The sequence below is a fragment of the Melanerpes formicivorus genome, unplaced genomic scaffold (assembly GCF_026170545.1).
Source record: "Melanerpes formicivorus ecotype bairdi unplaced genomic scaffold, bMelFor1.0.p_v2 SCAF_30, whole genome shotgun sequence".
Lineage (NCBI taxonomy): Eukaryota > Metazoa > Chordata > Aves > Piciformes > Picidae > Melanerpes > Melanerpes formicivorus.
In genome coordinates, this window is record NW_027142382.1 from 491,626 (window position 1) to 515,661 (window position 24,036).

At 40.6% G+C, this 24,036-nt stretch overlaps 1 protein-coding gene across 3 annotated transcripts in view; it reads left to right on the forward strand.

Moving 5' to 3' along the window:
* GK (glycerol kinase) overlaps positions 1–23,082 on the forward strand; it is a 45,026-nt gene extending 21,944 nt beyond the window's left edge. For 2 of the 3 annotated variants that reach the window (XM_068155038.1, XM_068155039.1), the window contains 7 exons: positions 1,292–1,388; positions 3,044–3,128; positions 10,365–10,485; positions 13,938–14,081; positions 15,693–15,773; positions 17,461–17,547; positions 20,633–23,082. In XM_068155038.1, the coding sequence (XP_068011139.1) occupies positions 1,292–1,388; positions 3,044–3,128; positions 10,365–10,485; positions 13,938–14,081; positions 15,693–15,773; positions 17,461–17,547; positions 20,633–20,646 (629 nt within the window). In that variant the 3' untranslated portion in view covers positions 20,647–23,082. The remainder of the gene's footprint in view (positions 1–1,291; positions 1,389–3,043; positions 3,129–10,364; positions 10,486–13,937; positions 14,082–15,692; positions 15,774–17,460; positions 17,548–20,632) is intronic. The other variant, XM_068155040.1, reaches the window with a different exon arrangement.
* Positions 23,083–24,036: the final 954 nt, after the last annotated feature.

Below are 24,036 nucleotides of genomic sequence, written 5' to 3' on the forward strand. Positions count from 1 at the left end.
TGAAATGAAACAAGCTGGTGCGTGACATTTTAAAAACTAAGAATATACCAAACTCTGAAAAAGGAGAAAAATGCTGGAAGCATGCAAGTATGGCAGTTTGGAACTGACTGAGTCAGTGAGATTTAGGATTAAAAAGCAATTAATTGTGTATTTTTAATAATTTGACAGCTTATTCAATGGTGGAAAAAAGTAGAATTCAAAACTTAAAACACCAATCTATTTTTTTTCTGTAAGAAACCTGTGCAGGTCATACAGAAAAGTATAAAGTACTGCCATATGAATTAGCCAGCTGTTGAAACACTACAGTGCCTCTTGGCTTTACAAGTTTGACTAGACCTTTGGAAGGTTTGAGTTTCAAGAGCCTTAATCCTTTCAGTGATTTTAAAGTCACATGGAACTTCATCATCTCTTTGTGTTTCCCTGACCATGTCTTTACTTCTCCCTTCACTCTTTTCCTAAGTAGAGATGTATCAAACTACCATTTTTAAAAGACTTTTTAAATAAGCTTTCCTACTTCTTTTCTCTATTGCTGTACTACTCTCATGAATGAAAACAGAAGAAATGTACAAAAGCAAAAAAAAAACACCCACTCACTTTGATATTTTTTTTTCTTACATAAAGGAGCTGCATGTTACTTCTTTTACAGTTTTAGGTGTTTTAATATATTTTTCCAATTGCAAATGTTTTAATATTAGTTCACATACACAAAGTCATTACTCAGACGTTAAAAAATCCTTCAGACTTTCTTGTAGCTGGCCTTGTGGTTATATGTGTAAGGTGAGAATCTAGATCTCTAAATCAATTTGAAATTAATGGGAATTTAGTTCTCAACTCCCTTTGGTCTTGATCCCATTTTACTTGCTCGCCTGGACTTGAATGCAAGTCAAGTGTGACCTTTTGGACTGCTTTAAAGGTTGAATTCTTTACCCACAGGATACTATTTGAAAACCTTACAGAATCTAGGTCAGAATGCTGAGTACATGATTTGGTGTTTTGGGTTTGATTTTTCATTTTACATTTCCCACACCTCTCTGTGCCCTACATTCCATTTATATTGTTGCAAATGGATAAGTAATTAATGAGGACCAGAGTGCTACAGTTCATTGTATTTTTTAATTGTAGCTACAGTTAGGTGTATTTTCTAATTGCATGTGGCTTGATTTCTTTTTGTAGCTACCTGACATATTCTGAAGGTTTTCCTTATTTAAATCATAACACCTTTAAGTGACATGTTTAAGTGTTGGTACAGTTGTGAAAAGCTAAGTGAAGACTGTTTCTGTGTGTGCATTAGAAAAAATGGCTGCAGAAGCAGGGACCTCTTATGGCTGCTACTTTGTGCCAGCATTTTCAGGACTGTATGCACCATACTGGGAACCCAGTGCAAGGGGGTAAGGATCTGACTAAACACTGTGTTTGCAGGGAGATTTAATGAGTCTGCAAATATTTTTCACTAGTTCTTCCAAGTATGTGCAATGGTTCTTTTTGTCCTTTGGTGTGCCTGTGATGTGTGGTATCTTCAAGCAACCACTATATTTCTCTTCTGTACTTAATCTGTTCAAAACAGCAACTGCTATTGGGAGAAGAAGGACTGGCTAGCTCAGCTGTTCTCTCCTCTCTCTGAAACACAAAAAAGGAAAAAAAAAGGGGGGTGGGTGGGACAAGGAGAAGGGAAAACTTCTGAGTTAGATTGTGTGTTTTGCTGGACAAGTAAAATATGGTTGTATTGCTCTTGCCACTAACAGGACCAGCAGGGTTTTTCTGCTCACACATTTCTGGTTCTGAAAGGGTGTTCATCATGCTAAATAGAAAGAGGACGTCAGCACACACGTGAGCTGTCAGACAACAGAAGTAGAAAGTGAAGAATTTAGTGCTGATGAGGTTTTTTTGAATTCAGTTTCCCATGGCTGCTGCTTTCACTGTCTCAAATGATACAGGCTACTTTATTCCTCTTCACTTCTCATTTCCTCTTGCCTTCTGTCGAGCTTTCTTTCCAGTTTGTCGAACACCCTTTTCTCCGCTCCTTCCAATCCCTTTCCTGCTTGTTGAGACTTAACTAGCTGATACTAGTTAGAACTAATGCTTCAAACAATAACCTTCTATTTGTCTTTCCTCCTATTGTGAGCTTGGCTACTGCTGCTGGAATCACAACATGCCACGGACATCACAGAAGCATAACAAATTTAAATATGAAATAACTTTCCTGAAGTGAGAAAAGAAATATTAAGGAATACCTAGTTCCTAATGTTTTAAGTAATTCCATCTTTGGAAGTTAGATGTCCTTCATATGTAAGAAAGAAAAAAAATATCTTTGAGTTAAATGTTTTTACATTTTTTAAGATCATGAAGCTTAACTTTGTGATTGCTAAAAGTGACCTTTGGAATGGCAACAACTAAAAATGTTCTTTAATATCTTTGAACTTGCATTTATCCAGCACCATACGTAGCAGCATTTCTGTGTAGTGCACCACATCCTCAGCTGATGAAATAGAATAAAAGGATGATTATTTGCTCCACAGTTCATAGTACATTGACAGAATTCACCTTACTCGTGGTTAGCTGTAGCATCATTTCCATATCAAAAAATCCCTGTGAAGGTGCAAAAGCAACTACTGAACAGAACGTATTGAAAACAATGTTAGGCACTTAGAACACAGCACTGACCTAGCTGGGCTTTTCCTTAAGAACTGAAAGCACTAGAAAATGTATCAAGATTTTAATGATTTTTTTTTTTTAAAGAAAAATCAGCCTTAATGATACATTTCCTCTTCTTAAAGGAAGATTAGAATTTGTATGAGTATGAACTATCTGCATGCAGATTAGCTATAAAATTTTAAGGTTTTGGCAGTTTTATTGCTTGGACAGTGAATGCATATCTGCCAGGAAAACAGAGATGAGAGAATCTGCATCAAAGAGAACCAATCTTTAAAATATTATAAAGCAATCCTCATGCAATGAAACTGAATGAGCTTTGAATTAGAAGGCCAAGGTGTGGAGTAACAGTGTAAAAAAATATCTGACTGGTTTTTTTTTTTCTCTCCAACAGAATCATCTGTGGCCTTACTCAGTTTACAAATAAAAACCACATTGCCTTTGCTGCTCTAGAGGCAGTCTGCTTTCAAACACGAGAGGTAATGGCAAATTATGACCTAAATTAATTGTAAATCTGTATGCTAACAGGGACTGTAGCTCTTCAGAAAGAGGGAGGATTGAAAAGATTTAATGAAGATTAATCATATGCTTTATATTGTACTTGGATATTACTCTTCTCTTTGCATGAAATGTTGAAAAAAATGTTCCTATGGGCTTAGCTGCAATGATGTGGTTGGGTCATGCATTATTTTGGGGTGGTGATGCTGCTTCTTATTACTTAAAATAAAGTGAATGTATTTTGTAAGTATTTAGAGCGGCAGAACAGAGACACTAAAACAAGGCTAGTGATCTAAAAAGTTGCATGTGTAGGAGATTATAGACACCAGGCTCCAGAGCCAACCCATCCCTGAAGCTGTTGGGCAGAGCAGTGAAGATTGGTGGATGGGGTCTCTTTGTTTGCAAAGCCTGGTTACACATGGCAAGCAGATCAAGCCCCCTTGCTGAGCCAGCTGATCTGGCAAGAGAAGCAGGTGAGGTGTAAGCAGAGCCATGGCCTCAGCAGGCACTTGAAACACACTCTGAACTGATCGTAGGGTCAGACCACAGAGACCAGTCTCCAAGATCAGCCCCTGGAGCCAAACCCTGCCTGTGGCAGTTTGGTAGACTGGCAGAAATAGGTGAACAGGGTCTTGGGTTACACCTGGTGAGCAGAGCAACCCCCTGTACCTAGCATGCCAATCTCGAGAGAGAGACATGAGAGGCAGGGGTGGAGCTGCAGCTGCAGCAGGCTATTTAAGTGGCCCAGGATGTGATGAGAGCAGTGAAGGGGAAAATGACTTGGGGGTCCTAGTGGATGGAAGGTTGACCATGAGCCAGCAATGTGCTCTTGTGGCCAAGAAGGCCAATGGTATCCTGGGTTGTATTAGAAGGGCTGTGCTCAGTAGGTTGAGAGAGGTGCTCCTCCCTCTCTACTCTGCCCTGGTGAGGCCACATCTGGAATATTGTGTCCAGTTCTGGGTCCCTGGCTTCAAGAAGAACCTCAGGGAACTGCTTGAGACAAACCAGTGCAGAGCCACAAAAATGATTAAGGCAGTGGAACAGCTTCCTTACAAGAAGAGACTGAGGGAGATGAGGCTTGTTAGCTGGGAGAAGAGGAGCCTGGAGGGTGACCTCATTCATGTTTGTAAATACTTAAAGGGTGAGTGCTAAGAGGATGGAGCCAGGCTCTTCTTGGTGATGCCCAATGACAGGACAAGGTGCAGTGGGTGGAAGCTGAGGCATAGGAAGTTCCATGGAAACAGGAGGAAGAGTTTTTTTTTTCACTGTGAGGGTGACAGAATACTGGAAAAGACTGACCAGAGGGGTTGTGGAGTCTCCCTCTCTGGAAGCATTCAAGACCCGCCTGGATGAGTTTCTGTGTGATCTGGTATAGGTTATCTTGCTTTGGCAGGGAGGCTGGACTAGATGAGCTCTCAAGGCCCCTTCAGCCCCTATCATTCTGTGATTCTGTGATCCCTGCGCACTGAGCAAGGTCAAGGTAAAGGGTGTGTAGAGTCATCTGGGCATGCTGCAGCAGTTTGTGCTGAAGGTTGCACAGGCAGGACTAGCCACGGTTGGTACCTGGGCAAAAACTGTTTTGAAAAGAAATATGGTGACCCAGAGGACTGTCCACACTCAGAAAAGCCTACCACCCCACAAGTAAAAAGGGTTGTAGTCATAGAATCATAGAATGGTCTGGGTTGGAAGGGGGTTGTCTAGTCCAATGCCCTCTGCAGTAAGCAAAGGCATCCTCAACTAGATCAAGCTGCCCAGAGTTCTGTCGAGCCTCACTTTGAATAGGTGTCTCCCTTCTGAGTGGAACAGAGGGTCCAGTGATCTCCCATGTAGGTGGAGAGGAAGTAATGATTGTTAGTCCAAGAGCAATTCAAAGAGTCTTAAAGGCTTTAGGAAGAGTGGTGAGAGATTCTGGGGTGTAGGCCATCTTTTGTTCTTTCTTCCAGTCACAGACAGTGAAACTGGAATGAACAATCAAATCCAGTCCACTAATATAAGGCTCTCTAGCTGGTGTCACCACCACAAATTTGGGTTCTTTGATTATGGTATGACCTGGACAGCACCAGAATTGTTGGCATCAAACAGGAGATATCATTCTCAAAGTGAGAAGAGGGTCTTCTCACATAATATTGCAGCACTGATTGACAGGGCTTTAAATTAGGTGTGAAGGGGGAGGTGGAGAGTATCCTCAGTTTTTATGTGACAAGGTGTGGGATGACACACCAGGGTTGGTGGGATGGGGGACTAATAAGGGCCTTCAACCCATTGCCCTGAAGCATGCAGGGAAAAGGCAGAATGCCTTAAGTCTCACAGAGATGACACAGAGGCTCCTGAGGTAGTAGCAGCCGACAGGGAAACATCAGGGAAATACCTTAAGGGAATTAATGGGTGTTTCTCTAAAAAAGGGGACATGTCCAACAGCCCAACTGAAGGGCCTCTGCACAAATGCATGCAGAATGGGCATCAAACTGGAGGAGATGGAAGCTACCTTGCTGCTCAAAGGCTACAACATAGTGACCACTACTGAAACCTGGTGGGATGAATCCTATGACTGGAGTGTGGCTATCGATGGATATAAGCTGTTTAGAAGGGACAGGAGGGGAAAAAGAGGCAGAAGTGTTGCCCTCTGTGTTAAGAAATGGATTGAATGTCCCTGAAGAATAGCTATGGGCAAGTTGAAAGCTTATGGGTAGGAATTGGAGATAAGGCAACAAGGGGAACCTTGTGGTTGGAGTCTGCTAGGGGCCTCCCAGTCAAGAGAAGCATATGGATGAAGTATTTCTACTCCAGCTACAAGAAGGCATCACACTCACAAGCTCTCTTTCTGCTGAGGGACTTCAACACTTGCTGGAGAAATAACACAGCAAGTTGCAGGCAATCTAGGAGGCTCCTGGAGTGCTTTGACAATAACTTCTTGAGACAAGAAATACACACCCCTACCTGAAGAGATGCAATATTAGACCTGTTGGTCACCAATGCAGGTGAGCTCATCAGGGACATCAAGACTGGAGGCAGCCTAGGCTGCAGCAATCATCCACTGGTGGAATTCACAAAACTGAGGGACACAAATCAGTCAAGAAGCACAGTCAGGACCCTGAATTTCAGAAAGCAAACCTCCCACTCTTCAGGAAGTTAGTCAGTAGGAACCCCTAGGGACAAGGGAGTAGAACAGAGCTGGCAGATCTTTGAGGACATCACAGTATCACAGTATCACAGTATAACTTAGGTTGGAAAGGACCTCGAGGATCATCGAGTCCAACCTATCAACACAGACCCCATGACTAGACCATGGCATCAAGTGCCACGTCCAATCTCCTCTTGAATGTTCCATAGAATGCAAGAGATCACAATTCCCAGGTGTAAGAAATTAGAAAGGAAGGGAAGAGACCAGTGTGGCTGAGTCAAGACCTGCTGGTCAAGCTAAAAGGCAAGGAGGAGCTGTACAGGCAGCAGAAGCAGGGACAGGTATCCTGGGAAGAGTATCCTGCCTGGTATCCTGCCTGATTGTGTAGGGATGAGGTCAGGAAGGCCAGGGCAGAGTTGGAGCTGAACTTGGCAATGGATGCAAAGAATAACAAGAAGGGCTTCTACAGGTACATCAATGAAAAAGGAAGGATAAAGAAAACATACCTTCTCTGATGAACAAGAATAGTGAGCTAGTAACAGATGAGGAGAAGGCTGAGGTTCGCAACAACCTTTTTAACTCAGTCTTCACTGGCAACCTCTATCCCAGCACCTCACAATTTAAAAAACCACATGGTAGGCATAAGGGCGCAAAGTCCCTCCCATGTGAAGACCAGGTTTGTGACTACCTGAGGAACTTGAACATACACAAGTCTACAGAACCTGATGAGATGCATCCCAGAGTCCTGAGAGAATGGGTATTGTCTGCTGTGATGGAGATAGCTTATGTTGCTTCTGCTACGCAAGGACAGAAAAGAGTTTAAGTAAGAGCAGCAAACACACCAAGGGAAATCTGGGTTCACTTTATGCCCATCACATCTTCTATTGCCTTAGCTGGCATTCTGCAAAAGCAACCCTGCACTCTCACAGAATAAATGAATTCTCCAACCAAATCAAAGGGGTTGATACTAGTATGTTCAGAGCATTAAAATCTTTGTATCACCATCAACTATCAATCTACATTCCCTGTGTTCCACAGAAATAGAAGAGAAAATGAAGTCCCTATAACCCAAAGGGTAACAGTCAGACTTGAATTTGGTAACATGTTTTGAAACTGCTCCTATTTAAACATACAGAGTTTTAAAATAACACCCAGATAAATTGTGTGAAAGGAGGAAAGCAGCTTGCTGTTTCTGTAGTGACATGGAGTGAGAAATGTTCATGTGGGAAAAGACATGCCAGAAGTTTCACCCAGACATCTGCTTTGGAAGCTGTTAGCCTCTGAGTCCTCAAAAAGTTGTAAGGGAGCTTGTAATTCTGGTACTAGAAGTCTGGTTAAAATTACAGGAACCTAAACTGATAGTCTAGTTTGTTGTCTGTGTCTCTCTTTCCTTGTCCCTCTTCCCAGCAATTCTCTCTCATGACAGCCCAATGAACTTTCCAGCAGAAAATCATCCCTCTTTTTGCTGGGCTGTTTTTCTGCTGGATTAGTGGCCTCAGCTGCCTCAAAGAGAAGTATAGCAAATGTCAGAATGAGAGATAGGGCATGTGGCTAGGGTAGGAGGGAGTGGAATAAAGCTCTCAGTCTGAGTGAGGATGAAGTTAACTGTTTGAACAAATCTATCACTTTCCTGTACTTTACTCACTGTCTTTTTAGCATGAGGAGTGCCAAATCAGGTCTCTGGACATGCTTAAATTAACAGCTTAAGTCCCAGTGACACAGATAAAACATATGTACATATTTAAAAGACACATTTTTCTGTCTTGTCAGAAACAAAGTTCTTTCTTTTTAACTCCAGTTGAAATTGAAGTCTTTTATATCCCTCAGGAAAGCCCTCACATTTCATGTCCATTGGAGTTTTTGCTTGGTTTATTGTACCATTCAATCCTAAGACTCTGTTCCTCAGGAACAGGAAGATCATTTCTTGTGCAGGCAGATGACAGTTGTTATGTTAATCCTTCCAGAAGGCATCATGGAAAATTAATCCATTTTTAAATTCCAGGAACTGTACAGTGCTTTCATTAGACAAAACACAGACTCTCAGATACCTTCATCCAACCTCAGTACATTAGAAATACCAGTAGCATGGTCATGATTTGTTTTGTTCCTTCATCCTTTCCTGATTTCTAGCATTCTGTTTCATTTTTTTTAATCTCTGCTGAGTGCATAGTGAGATCCAACATGGTCTTGCACAGTGGTAAACACAGCCAGAACTTCCAGCAGTGTCTGTGCGCAAAGATGAGATTAAGAGGTGTTGCTGGAGTTCTGACTGCTAAAAAAGGCAAGTGAAGTCAGCACAGACAAACTTAAAATGATACATGTGAAGGAAACAAATGGTGGAGAGCATTACTAGCTCAGTACTGCCAACAAACTTTGCTGCTGTGCTATGGATTCTCTTTCCCAGGTTCTTTCTAGTGTACTGAGCAGTGAAGGCCCACGGACAGATGCTGCCACCATGAAAACTGGCCTTTTACCCTCTATTAACCATTATTTATCCTGTGGTAATTCATTTAATTGCTTTAAAGATTTTCTGCAAATGGACCTTGCTGACTGACTTGCTGGGAACAGGTAGAATCTCTTCATCTTTCTGTATAGTTTTTACTACCTTACAAGCCAAACATTGTTAAATTCCTTTTTAAAAACAAAAAAACATGTTGACATTTCCCAGTAAGGATTGCTGTAACTGGTGGCTTTGTGAACTACAAAACAGCACAGAATGTGGCTTTTTCATGGTCTGTGTTGCTTTGTTATTTAAAGGTGACAAAAGCACACTTCTTTTTTAATCAAATAAAGTGAAAAATGACAAAATCATTCTGCACTAGTTATTGCCTGCCTTTCTCAACAAAAAGGATGCATTGTGTAAACAAGAGTTAATTGACTGCTCTTATATAACCCTAGAAAAACCACTCTTCTGTATTTCATAGGTGCGTCTAGGATAGTGCCATGGTGTAACCAGTAGCTAAGTAGTTACTAGTAGTAACCTAAGTAAGCTAAACTCTCTTGGGCCAGAACAATCTTCACTATCAATACAGACAGGGGGACAAGGTGATAGCAAGCAGCCCTGCAGCAAGGCCTTGGGAGTTCTGGTGGATGAGAAGGTGGGCATGAGCAGACAATGTGCACTTGCAGCCCAGAAGGTAAATTGCATCCTGGGCTGCATCAAAAGAAGTGCAGCCAGCAGTTTGAATGAGGTGATTCTGTCTCTTTCCTCTGGTAGGACTTCACCTGGAGCACTGAGTCCTGGTCTGGAGCCCTCAATACAGGAAGGAAATGGACCTGATGGAGTGGGTCCAGAGGAGGGCCATGAAAATGATCAGGGAATTGAAACAGTTTGGCTATGAATGCAGGCTGAGGGTGCTGGGGTTGTTCAGCCTGGACAAGAGAAGGCTCTGGGGAGACCTAATAGCAACCTTCTAGGGGGGCCTACAAGAAGGATGGAGAGAGACTGTTTTCTAAGGCCTGTAGGGATCAGATGATGGGCAATGATTTTAAACTAGAGAAAAGTAGATTTAGGAATAAGTTCTTTTCCATGAGCATAGTGGACCACTGGAACAGGTTGACCAAGGAAGTAGTTGAGGCCCCACCCCTGGAGATATTCAAGGTAAGGCTTGACAGGGCTCTGGGCAACCTGATCTAGTTGAGGATGCCCCTGCTGACTGCAGAGGTAGTTGGATTAGATGACCTTTGGAAGTCCCTTCCCGAACCATTCTATGATTCTATGATTTTCAGGAAAACCCTCTAAAAAAAGCATATTGATAGGTGTCAGTGAATTAAATGCTCTATTTTTTGTTAATTATCTCTTGTAAACACTTTAACAATTTTCATTTATTTTCAGCTGTCCATTGTGCCAAAGAGAGTTTACAAAATCTTGCACTAACAGTTTATATTTGCAGCCTTGTCTCGTGGAATGTAAAATTCACAATTGCTCTTTCAAAACAGTTCAACATTCAGCAGCTCCTCTTGAAGTGTATACCAGGTTGTCTGTTCAAAACATTTACATTTTTCAGTTCTTTAATGCTGAATTATCATTATTTTACAAGGGCTATTCATGGATTTCTCTGCAATTAAATCTTAACATATATTGTTCTTACTTAAGCTTTTAGATGCCATAAACAAGGACTGTGGGATACCACTAAATCAGCTACAAGTAGACGGGGGAATGACCAATAACAAAGTCCTCATGCAACTCCAATCAGACATTCTCTGTATTCCAGTAGGTAAGGTGATGTTACAGCTGCTGTTTTCTGTTTAAAGCTGAAAGCAACATTGGTTTGTAATGGCTGATTATAGTTTGCCCTAATGAGGGCACATTGGATGCCTTGCTCTGTAGTTGTTGCTGGTCTTTTCCTACTGCTTGAGAATGTTGGGGTGGTTTCGTATAGAAAAAGGGTTTAGATCTTTCATCTAGTTTTTAGTTTCTCTTTTGTAGAGAATCACTGATATTTCTTGGGTTGAAATGCTACAGCACTATGATGGTATTGAACTTTGTCATACCAATTGGGAACAGTCAGCATGGCTTTGCCAAGGGCAAATCCTGCCTGACCAACCTGGTGGCCTTCTATGAGCAGGTGACAAAATTAATAGATGAGGGGCGAGCAACTGATGTCGTTTACCTGGACCTGAGCAAAGCCTTCGACACTGTCCCACACCACATCCTGGTCTCCAAACTGGTGACACATGGGTTTGATTGGTGGACCACTAGATGGATAAGGAACTGGCTTGATGGCCGCACCCAAAGAGTGGCTGTCAATGGCTCCATGTCCCAGTGGAGGCCAGTGACAAGTGGAGTCCCTCAGGGATCAGTCCTGGGACCTGTCTTATTCAACATCTTTGTGGGGGACATGGACAGTGGCATTGAGTGCACCCTCAGCAAGTTTGCTGATGACACCAAGCTGTGTGGTGCAGCAGACACGCTGGAGGGAAGGGAGGCCATCCAGAGGGACCTTGACAGGCTGGAGAGGTGGGCACAGGCCAACCTCATGAAGTTCAATAAGAGCAAGTGCAGGGTCCTGCATCTGGGTCGAGGCAATCCCAGGCACAAATACAGGCTGGGCAGTGACTGGCTGGAGGATAGCCCTGAGGAGAGAGACTTGGGGGTGCTGGTGGACAAAAAGCTCAACATGAGCTCTCAGTGTGCACTTGCAGCCCGCAAAGCCAATCAGATCCTGGGCTGCATCAGGAGAAGTGTGGCTAGCAGGTCGAGGGAGGTGATCCTCCCCCTCTACTCAGCCCTGGTGAGACCCCACCTGGAGTACTGTGTCCAGTTCTGGAGCCCCTATTACAAGAGGGATGTGGAGGTGCTGGAACGTGTCCAGAGAAGGGCCACGAGGATGATCAGAGGGCTGGAGCACCTCTCCTATGAGGACAGACTGAAGGAGTTGGGGCTGTACAGTCTGCAGAAGAGAAGGCTCCGAGGTGACCTCATTGTGGCCTTCCAGTATCTGAAGGGGGCCTACAGGAAGGCTGGGGAAGGACTTCTCAGGATATCAGGTAGTGATAGGACTAGGGGGAATGGAATGAAGCTGGAGGTGGGGAGATTCAGGCTGGATGTGAGGAGGAGGTTCTTCACCATGAGAGTGGTGAAACCCTGGAATGGGTTGTCCAGGGAGGTGGTCGAGGCCCCGTCCCTGGGGGTGTTTAAGAGCAGGCTGGATGAGGCTCTGTCCAGCCTGATCTAGTGTGGGGTGTCCCTGCCCATGGCAGGGGGGTTGGAACTAGATGATCCTTGTGGTCCCTTCCAACCCTGAATGAAACTATGAAACTATGAAATTTCTAAGCATCTACCAATTTTAAAAGAAAGATCTGGATGTGCTAAGATGTGTCCAGAGAAGGGTCATGAGGATGATCAGAGAGCTGGAGCTCCTCTCCTATGAAGTCAGGCTGCAAGAGTCAGGGTTGTTTGGTTTGGAGAAGAGAAGGTTCTAAGGAGCCCTTGTTGTGGCCTCTCAGTATCTGAAGGGGCCTACAGGAAACCTGAGAGACTTTTTAGAATGTTGGATAGTGACAGGACTAGGAGCAATGGATCCAAGCTAGAGGAGTGAAGGTTTAGATTAGATGTTAGGAAGAGTTCTTTACCATGAGGGTTGTGAGACACTGGAACAGGTTGCCCAAAGATGTGGTGGAAGCCTCATCCCTGGAAGTTTTTAAGGCCAGGCTGGATGTGGCTCTGAGCAACCTGATCTAGTGGAATGTGTCCCTGCCCATGGCAGGGAGGTTGGAACTAGATGACCCCTGAGGTCCCCTCCAATCCTGACAATTCTATAATTCTATTAAATTAACACTCCTCCTGCAACAGTTGGCCCTCAGAGTCTTACTCAGTGATAAATCAGACCTTTGTACCTCCATCATTCACAATTTGCTCTTGCATTTCAGTGAATAGCAAATACCCTTTTTTTTCTGTTTCCTTTGCCTCCACAAACTTTTTATTTCATTTACAGTGTAACTGAAGACCCACAAAACATGTCCATTCTGTTTCCTCCCACAGCAGCAATGAAGAAGGGAATAGAGATTACAACAAAAGTGGGGGGAACCTGCAACCACTTTTCTTGGCATATATAATATGATATGCAAACTCAAATGGAGCTGTTTCTCTCTGAGGCAAATAGAAGTTTACAATCCACTGTTCTGATCTGACAACAATGCAGTCATTTTAGAAAGGATCATATGGCACAGAAGTCCCCTAGAATAATGAAAATGGGGTTTTAGCTATTGAAGAATGTGTTCAATATGCTAAAGCTCTTTAAAGACCTTACTTGAAACCTGGAGCATTTCAGCACCAGTGAGAAGAATGCATGTTTCTGAAGATATGTTTTAACACTTGCAGTAGATCTCAAGTTGCTGCCTATTGTAAACTATGTGTTACATCTCCATCTATACTGAAGATTTACAATTTGCTGTATGAATGTAGCAATCTAGCCTAATGTGCAGCCTCTAGAAAATTGTTTTGAGAAATATTGTTGCCTCTTATGCATATAGGTGAGACTTCAGTGGTAAGTTTGTAACTCTAGAGATACCAGACCTTGCCTTCAATAACAAATTAAGGCTCATGCCGTCAGTGCAGATACATAGTTAGAAGGTGAAAGGATATGATCAATAAAATCAGGCTTTAAAGGGCCCTCTGGAGCAGGGAAGCAGGCAGTTCTAGAGTTAAGTGAACAAATTGACATTTGGGAGTGGGATGGTCTTCTATAGTGTCTATAAGGCAAAGAAGATAGGTATTTAGCTTCCTTTAAGATGCCTTTTCTAAGTATAAATTCTTTTGATAACACAATATCTAGGGCACAGGAACAAGACTGATAATTCATCCAGTAATCACTGCTTTAAGGAGGGAAGGAGAAAACAAAGTATTTTATTGTCAGGCATACTGTTATGAAACTGATGGTAGAGTTCTCTAACCCTGCCAGTGCTGTGAAAATGGGCAGTTGCATGATTCAGTCTTGAAGGAAGTAGTGATCTAAGATATTTCAAATACTTGAACAACTCATTGCTGAAGTTAACCTCATAACAATGTTAATGACAATAAAATGAGGTCTGCAGTTGGTAAACTTAAAGGAAGCACATAGCAGTTGTGGAAAATATAGATTTCCAGATACATGTATAACTCTTTAGTTCTGATGCTGTCAAGGTGACTTTGTTAAAAATCATCATGGCCTTCTCTGATTTACCTCAGTAAAGCCCTCAATGCCTGAAACAACAGCTCTGGGAGCTGCTATGGCAGCGGGAGCTGCAGAAGGAGTTGGAATTTGGAGTCTGAATCCTGGAGATTTGACAGCAGTGACATGTGAACGATTCGAACCACAGATCAACCCAGAGGGTAAAACTCTCATATTATCTAACAAGTTGAAACTTCATATATTGTGCCTAACAGATCAGGATTTGTTTTACTTTGTTGCAGACTAACATATTGATACAAAAGTAGCCAAATATATATAAATACCTTCACAAATGCTGAAGATCACCTTTGTAGCATTTGCTTTAGAGAAAAGTGTGTTTCACTTGGTTAATTTTGTCCCGTTACTAACCAGTAAGGAATGATTAAATGATTAAAACAACAAAACTCCATAGGGGAATGTGGTAGAATTTTTTAATTTCTTCTTTTTGAAATAGACTTGGCACTGGGCATTAAGAGTTAGTAGCTTTTGATTTACAGAAAGTACAATTAAAGAAACCTCAACAGGTTTTTACTGGAAAGATGTCTCCTCAAGCTCCTGTGCATTTGTGAGTTTTCACAGATATAGCAAGGACAAACTGACTGGTTTTGGGAGACTTCTTTTGGGTTTAAAAATCCTGCATTAATTTTTTGGTGGTTTTGGTTTTGTTTTTTTTTTGTTATCTCCTTTTCATCAGTTCCTAAGTGCTTCTAGAAATGGACTTGTCCTAATTAGTCCATATGAGAGACAAATGCATTTTTGTCTTCTCAATTATTCCTTAATTTTTGGTACAGAATTTTGTCTTACCATTTTGATGTTATAATCCCTTCTTCATAATCCCTTGGAGAAGAGGAGGCTCAGGGGTGACCTTATTGCTCTCTACGACTACTTGAAGGGAGGTTGTAGACAGGCGGAGGTTGGTCTCTTCTCTCAGGCAGCCAGTGCCAGAACAAGAGGACACAGTCTCAGGCTGCACCAGGGGAGGTTTAGGTTGGATGTTAGGAAGAAGTTCTATACAGAGAGAGTGATTGCCCATTGGAATGGGCTGCCCAAAGAGGTGGTGGAGTCACCATCATTGGAGGTGTTCAGGAGGAGACTTGATGGGGTGCTTGGTGCCATGGGCTAGTTGATTAGGTGGGTTGGATTGGTTGATGGGTTGGACACGATGATCTTGAAGGTCTCTTCCAACCTGGTCTATTCTATTCTATTCTATTCTATTCTATTCTATTCTATTCTATTCTATTCTATTCTATTCTATTATTCTATTCTATTCTATTCTATTCTATTCTATTCTATTCTATTCTATTCTATTCTATTCTATTCTATTCTATTCTATTCTATTCTATTCTATTCTATTCTTCTATTCTATTATTCTATTCTATTCTATTCTATTCTATTCTATTCTATTCTATTCTATTCTATTCTATTCTATTCTATTCGGTATTTTCAACACAGAAGGGCTTCTGCATGAATAACAATTTCTTTATTTTGTCCTACATGTAAATCTTGTTGGTGAACAAGGTTTGTTTCTCCTTAGTGTGCATGACTCTGAGGGGTTTGGTTATTTTATTTTGATTTGGGGGTTTTGCTTAGTAGTTGTTTTGGGGTTTTCCAATATGCATTTTATAGTACTTGTCATGTACAGATAAATTATACTGTGCAAAAAAAAAAAAAAAGTGGCAAGCTAATATTGTAGTCTTTGCTTCTGAAATAGTTGTGTTTGTAGTTGTATTCATATTGAGAGGTTTTTCTTTTTGCTGATTTCTCCATTTCAGAAAGCGAATTTCGTTATGCCAGATGGAAAAAAGCTGTGATGAAATCTATGGGCTGGGAGACCTCTGAAGGTTCTTCAAATGGTAAATGAGAAATTAATGCAGGTCAAGTGTTATTAATTAGCCACTGAGCCTAGGTAGTTAATCTTGAGTTCAGTGGCCTTTTCTGTAAATACCATCTCTGACCTAATCCAATGATTTTTAAATTATTACTGAAAGCTGTTGTGGAAACAAAGCAGAAAAATAGACAGGTAGGTCTTCCTCTTGACAGGAGGGCACAAGCAGTAACTTTTGGGGGTCTAAAAGCAGAGGACATGAAGTCAAGACTAACTTCACATTTTGCAGAATAGCAGTTGTTTTGAAAACTGCTGTGGAGACAAAGCAGGAGAATAGAAATGTAGGTCTTCCTCTTGAAAGGAGGGCACAAGCAGTATATTGTAGGGCTCTAAAAGCAAAGGACATGAAGTCAAGACTAACTGCAGGTTTTGCAGAATAGCATTGCTTTACAAAAGAAAAAACTTACCTAGAAAAGAAGAGTTTCTAAAGCAGTGCAGGGACTTCAGAAACTTTCTTATACTAAAACTTCATGTTGCCAAGGAAAAAAGTTTCATCCTATTGTTTTTCTTGCTGTGTCTTTGCTTTATTGTTGGCTGTGTAGGAAGAAGGGATTGATAGTCACATCAAAATTGTTCAGCCACAAGGGCTAAGAGAAAGAAGTTATCATAAAGTGAAGGATTGCATAGACCTATTGTTCACACACAGAGACTATACAAAGACTTTTGAAGGACTGAGCAAGATCTTTCTTTTGAAGTAGAGGGCTTTTTCATCTGTCAGGTTTGAATAAATAAAACCCACAGTCTTCTATGATCTAGAATTTGAATTTATATTTCAGCACTATGTCAGGGTAAGTTTTTAGTCCTGAATCATCCTCAACACATCATTTTTGGGCTTTATCTTCACTTCCATTTCCCTTTCACCAGAAAAACTATTGGAATTAAAAGTGTTAAGTAAAGAATCCTCAAAATGTGAGCTCCCCTCACAATCCACAGTTGCAGCCCTCAAGCTGCATGAACTCTCTTTATTGAAAGGTAAAGCTAGAGTTTTCTTTTTACCATCCTATATGTTCATTTAAGTATTCTGTTTAATAACACGATCATGCAAACAATTCTGTCAAGGCTACTTGGAAGGGGAATGAGTAACTTAGTGTGAGTAACATGATTCACTTCAGTATTGTCCATTATGATTTAGTAGCTTTACATCTAAACTGTCTGTTATGTATTCTAAAATCCCAACTGCTTGATGAGTGTCTCAGGTATCATTATTTGCTTTTGAAGGATAGAAAGTGCTGCCTTGCAGAAAACAAAACTAGATCTTGTTCTTCAGCTCCTATGAAAAGAGATGTGTTCATCAGGACTTACCCTCAGTGACTATCTAGTTTAACGCTGAGGGGAGAAATGTTATTTTCCTTAGTTGCTGGTTTGAAACTTTGTCTTTTGCCTACTAGGAGTACTTCAGATTGAAGAATGCTAGAAATGGGCTCAACCTGGGTAGTGCTAACAGTGAAATTCAGACTTGAACTCTTACATTCGGAGTCTTTTTCTGAATTGCCGTGGGGGTTATGCATAATTTCTTTGACTTCTTCTGCAAATGTCACTGTCTTTGTTTACTTTTTGCTGTTCAAATGATTTTAAACAAATATATTGCAATTTATATCTATATATTTCTTTTTTGATTTGCTTGACTGGAAACACCCTCCCCTGGATGACATCAGGTGACCCTAGTATCTTCTCTAGTCTGCCTTTGGGGTTTTTTATTATGAGTAGCATGATAATGTTTATCGGAGCAAAGTACGCCTCAGGTTAGTTGTTCTTTGAACTAGATCACTTTAAAAGCTGTCTACACTAGTTTAAGTGTTGGGTTATTTTGTACTCCATCTGTTTATTTTTAGCAAAAATGACTGATGCTTTTTGTTGTTCATGCACACGAGTGTTTGAGGGCGTGAATTAGGCATATGGTACCAAAGGGAATCATGTGAATGCCTTCCTCATGTGCCATGAAATTCGTAGTTGTGAGTGCACATGAAACTTTGACCTCTCCCTTTGTCGAGCTTGTGCAGACTGCACACAGTTTATAAAAGGGATACAGGCTGGAGCAGCCTAGCAGAGTTTTGCATTGCCTGCAGTACAGTGTGCATTGCAGTTAGAATAAGGTTCCATCCTTTATCCTGCATTTCTTCTCATAATGCTAAACATTATTTTGAGGGTCTTGTTTAAATAAGGTGAAGACTTTTCTTCTATGCACGAAAGGCTTCGTGCACTCCTTTCATTTTTCTGGTCCTCTATTGTGTTGTCAGAAATCTTCATCTACTAAATCTCTAGAATATTCTTTTTGTGCTTTGCTCTTGATGGATAGGTGAATTCATTTAGTATAAAGAGAAGAGACCCTTAAAGGCCTGTCTGCAAAACTGCAGAAAGGGACTGTGTGCATATGCAATGAAGATGCATCTTCAACTTATTAATGTATGTTTTATTTTAAAAGAAAGTTCTTGGTGTGGATGACTGTTAGTTACTTATGCCAGAAGTAAGCCATTTCATTAAGGTATTCTTATGGCAAGAGAGAGAAGTTTCTGTGGTGATATCATTTGTTCTTTGCTGTCTTGTTTCATAGCTTCCTTCCAAAGAAAATACTTTACAGTATAGCCATAGTTGCTGCTTAGTAAGCTTTTTGAGGGTGGTGGTTTAGTTCTCTTTCTCTGTTTTGGATTTGGTGGGATGGGTGGGGGGATGTTACTTAAACAGATAGTTGAGGACTCTTGCATGCTGCTGCGATAATGTTTGCATTTTCTGTCTAGCCATTCAGCCTGACTTAACTATTCAATGATTGTTTTCCTTGCATGGGAGAGACTGAGCTTGTAGAAGTAAAATCAGAATAAACAAAATGCTAGGCAAAAAATCAAACTGAACAAATGGATTGACATTGATTTACTAACTCTGAAATGTATCTCTGAATGAGAGCAATGTTGATTATGAAGAATAAAACAAAACCAGCTATGAATAAGTGGGTAAATTTTTAACAAGCTGAACTAAGAAACCTGAATGTTAATTTCAGGGCAGGTTATTCACCACATGGAGGATATCTAAAATAATCCAAAGATCAGTGTTAAGTGGGCAGATAAGCAACTAAAATTCTGGGTTTATTGTTTTTTTTTAAAAAATCAACTAATCATTAACCTGCACAGAAATACCTACACTTGCACTGCTGGAACTCATTAAAAAAACAAAGATTATTCTTTTTCTCCCATCCCTAATCTTCTCAATGCCTTTCTGACTCATAAGTGTAAAATGTATTCAGCTTAATCCATTCTGGCCTTCAGACCCCATTTTTACCCTTGTTTTCAAGTAACTATTGTTGCTATAAAAACAGATATAGTTAATGTATATACTAATAGATTGACTTCATATTCCAATATATTGAATTATTATTTATATGATAAGACTGGGGACAGGAGAAGTTGCAAGAAATTTCCAGCTGTCACTTGCTTTAAAAGGAATTAATCCCTAAAAAGAAATTGCATCACTGATGACACATAGCAGTTGTTTTTCTGAACTCTGTTAAGGTAGAACACAATGTATGGAGTTTGTGTTGCTGATTGCAGCAGGGCTCAGACATTTATTCTGGTAAATATAATTTTGTTTTTGAAAGCCAGAACTAGCTGACCTGACTTTCCTTCTAATTCAGTTCAGAAACTCTGTTAATGATTCTGTTGCGTTTTAAATTTTAATGAAACACCAGAGCTGCAATGCAGTTATCGATGTGGTAGGTTTGAGGACTGAATCTACTGTGGATTGAATTCATCCTTCATGTGCTGAAACAGCACTAAGTCTTGCATGGCAACAGTGCTGCTGTTGAATGTGCCTCTGTAGGGCCATGATTTTATAGCTGCTGAAATGTGAAGGAAAAAATCTGCTGTGGTAGAATAGAGAACACTAATGCAGCAAAAATCCATTTACAGACCTGCTAGACTGACTGTCTTTTCATGCAGTACCTGATGACTGACTATGAAGAGCAATACTCTATTTCATGATGTTATTTCATCATTTCATCAAATTGGGGTCAATTACTTGTGCCTGCTTTTATGGTTTTCATTTTTCTCTCCCAGGGGTGAAATATTTTCTGTTATTTCACTATTAGAGCAAATTGTGTGTAGCAGCTGGAATCCTCATGCTAAAAGTCTGTTAAGTTTTTCGCAGTGCTTTTGGAAGGGATATTTCTGAGATTTCAGCGGTCTGTAGCTATACATTTTTGGTGGATGAGAGTTAACTGAAAATGACAATACATTTCATTAGACTCAGATTTAAAGAAATGCTATTTAGTGCTTAAACTGGCAGCCCTCAAGCAATATATAAGTGGGGAGTGACTGTATACAGGACCTTATGTGACATCTGGAGTACAAAGTTATTCTCACAGAGGATGATGTTGATAGTGGTAGTAATCTTAAGTTCTTCCTGCTTCAGTGCCCTTGGGGTTGCTTTTTAAATTCTGGTTTTCCTTCCTATTTTCTCATGTTGTGACAGTCACTGCCAAGCTGCATGCTCATTTACTTTAGGGATCACTCTGCAGTTCTGCAAGTTAGTTGCAATGGTATTTCATGAAGATTTGAAGGCTGAAGTCAGAAAAAAAAATGCTTAGAGTACTTTTCTTCAATTCTTGTTAAAAATTTACCCATCTTCATAGTGTGGTCTCCTCTCTCCTACATATGCACATCCAACACACTGAGGTGCTGTCTTGTCTGATACTGCAAGATACACCTAATTTATAATTGCATTCATTGAAAACAAAGATAGTTATACTGAATTCCTCATCCAGCTCAGCTGTGTTATAGAATGTTATTGATGTTATAGAGTAAATTCTATGTTTCTAATGTATGTTCTTTCTTATTTAAGGTTCTGGTAAATGAGACTACTTAGTGGACTCCCTGGATGCAGCTGAATGTTTTTGTTTTGTTTTGTTTTACTGTCTGAAGAGATTCCAGCACCAATGTGATTATACTACTTGTGTGACTAAATCCATTCATGAATCCATCTGTTGCCGGTCCCTGAGTAACCCCCCAGTGGTACACTGATACTTAAGTCTTCAGCCCTCCATTACTCTCCTCCTTTCTCCTTCAACTCTAAGCACTCTGGAGGCCTTTGCGTGGACTATCTCACATCACCCTCTAAAATTTCACAAGCTCCTGGTTTGTTTGAGAAAATTGGGCTATAGAAAACCCTGCAATTTCTGAGGTGATGTCAGATATTTAGCCATCCTTTTCTGGCTCTTGGTACTTTATGCAACACACTACAGACAGTTAACAATGCACTACAAAACTTTGTAAACATCTTGCAATTCTTCCAGCTCCTGTGAATTACCTTTCATATGTCTATGATTGCCAAAGATGTTTTAATGTAGTGACCACTAACCTGAAACACCTCCAATGGTACAAGTCTCACGAGCTCAAAATACATTCTCAGCAACAGACATCGCTGCTGGTTTGGCAATGGAGAGGTTGCTGCTGTGGTCCACAGAGTACTGTTGAAACGGTCAGTTACAAAGTTGAAAAGTTTGGGTTGGCTTCTGGCCTGAGTAGTCAGTTTGCCCATTATAAGTATTTAAGATACTGAGTCCTGTAGCTATACCTTTAGAGATAGGAGTAAATAGATGTTCTGGGTAAGGCCATGTTTCATGTTGTACTTTTGTGTTAGTTTGGAAAGACAAATTTGATGCAGAGACAGATTTTTGATCCTCAGCAACTGGTGACTCTTGAAACTGCTCTGTACAATGCACTTTTCTTGGCTAATCCTGCATATATTTTGTCATCCTGTTTAAGAATATTTTATTGACTATTTGTTAAATTTTTGAAAGTTGAGGCTAACTTAGTTTTCCTTAAAGAGGGTCCACTCCAAACATCAGTACTTTAGTTTTTTATCTCATTTAGTATATCTCAGGGACCAACATTTCTTTTTCAGTTTCCATGTCCATACTTTTAACAGCAAGTTATTACAAAATAGGCTGGGACAACCCAAACCCTTGGCTTGGAAGAGTAAGCTCTTAGCAACTGAAACAGGCCACTGGAATTTTGCAGGCCAGGAGTGAGACTGCTGAGTTGCATTTGCTTTGAAACTTTTTGTCCTCCATAGGTAACGGAGTGAGACAATAATCTTTAACTTTCCTGTTTGTACCAACACCGTGACAAATAACAGCCTTATCGGTTAGGTCACAGCAAATGTGGGTTTGTATAGCGTTATTAGATCACTATAGACAGTGAGGCTCAATGTGGGAACAAGGTGGAGAGTTTCAAAGCTGTGTTTAAATGCACTAGGAGTTAAAGGGAACGGTGGTTTTGTCTGTGTTTGTTCTGAAGAGATTTTTGTCTTTACAAAGTTTGTGTTTTCTTTGTTAAACTTTGTAGGCTTAGTTTTAAAACAAACAAAAAACAAGTTGTTCAATGTGTGTGTCTGAAGCAATGGATTGCACAGAAGTTCAGGTCTGAACAATATTTAATATCAAATCCATATTAATTGCCTTTTTATTATTCAAGTGCAATGTCCTTTGAAAATGTGACTTTTAAGAAGTTAGAGAAGGAATGTTTTTCGTCCTCTGGTTGCATATGTAACTCAAAGAGAGGAGATTTTTCTATACACGTGAAACTATCCTTAAATCCTGTATCTCCTGTAAATACACAAATGTGAGGTGTGACTAGTAACATTTCTGGGGTTTCCAGTTTGTCTTGGAGAGGTGAAGAATGAGTGGAAAATGGACACAAACCCACAGAAATCCAATCTTTATGCTCTTCATCTTTATGCAAAACTGCCGGTGGTACCACTTTACCCCAAGGAACTGGAGTGACAGCAGCCTTTGGAGCACACAGGGTAAGGGCAGCACACATCTCAGACACCACGCTTCTGAGTATGACTTCTTGCCAAAAAACACTGAAGTACTGAACCTGGGAACGATTGATGCTGAAGTGGTGCCTCTGCCAGTGAGGCAAGGTAGCGCACAGCTAGGTAGAAGAGGGATTTTTTTGCTGCTTTTCTGATTTATCTTTTTCTGACAAACACAATTCCTATTACTTTTTCACTGAGTAAAAGAAAAAGAAAAACCAACAAAAAAAGAAATCATTATTTTATTTTCAATTGCTGTTGCAAATATTTTTTAAGGATTTCACACCACTGTTAACTTTCTACCAACATAGATAAAGTTTACTGTAAACTGCGTGTTGGGGGGAGGGGACAAAACGTTGAAAGTTAGCTTTTTTGTGAAGCTGTGATTTATTTTTTTCTATAAATTGCCAAATTTATAAATTCTTACTTGAGAAATGTATTAATTTGGTATTAAAATACCATACATAAACCGATGTCAGCTGTCCGTTTCTTCTGGCACCTTGTCTTTCAAACACATTTTCACAATGGTTTTGATATAAGGCGTTGGGGGTTGGTCTCTTCTCCCAGGCAACCAGCACCAGAACAAGAGGACACAGTCTCAAGCTGCACCAAGTTTAGGCCCAAGGTGAGGAGAAAGTTCTTCACAGAGAGAGTTGTTGGCCATTGGAATGGGCTGCCCAGGGGGGTGGTGGAGTCACTGTCCCTGGAGGTGTTCAAAAAAAGCTTGGACGTGGCAGTGGCAGCCATGGTTTAGTTGTCATGAGGTATTAGGTGATAGGTTGGGCTTGATGATCTCTGAGGTCTTTTCCAACCTGGTTGATTCTATGATTGATATACACGGATGCATATTAAGCAACAGAGCACCCTATAAGTGTCACAGACACATGCTCTAACCTGCTCAGGAGTCTTCTTCAGTTCTAAGGGCTGGATTAGAAATTGCATCACCGCAAGGCCCACCATATTTGGGAAAAAGCAGGAAAACAAAGGTAAAACAACAAGAAGGAGCATGATCATATTACAGATCCCAGGGTCTCCAACAGCATTGCATGGTGGGGCCAGCTTGCCAAACACTTTTTTGCTCTTAGAACATGATCTGGTAGTTGCAAGCGATTAAACAGTCATTATGAGCTGGGGGAAGACATATTCATGCAGTAGAAAACATTGCTGGGGGCACTAGCCAAGAACATGAGGTATTGCTATTATTTTAGATGAGAAGCACAGAGCTATGTGTATGTATTGAAGGTCCATGTGCGGCGTGTCCCTGCTATATTCTCTCTTATTCCTCCCAGTAGTCTTCTGTACATGTAGTGCTGTGTAATTACATCAAAGATGTAGACTTCATCCATATTCTTTACAAAGTCTTTACTCCTCTATATCAAAACCAGTTGTGTGAGTCAGAAACAACTCACAGTCATCCCTCCCCCTAC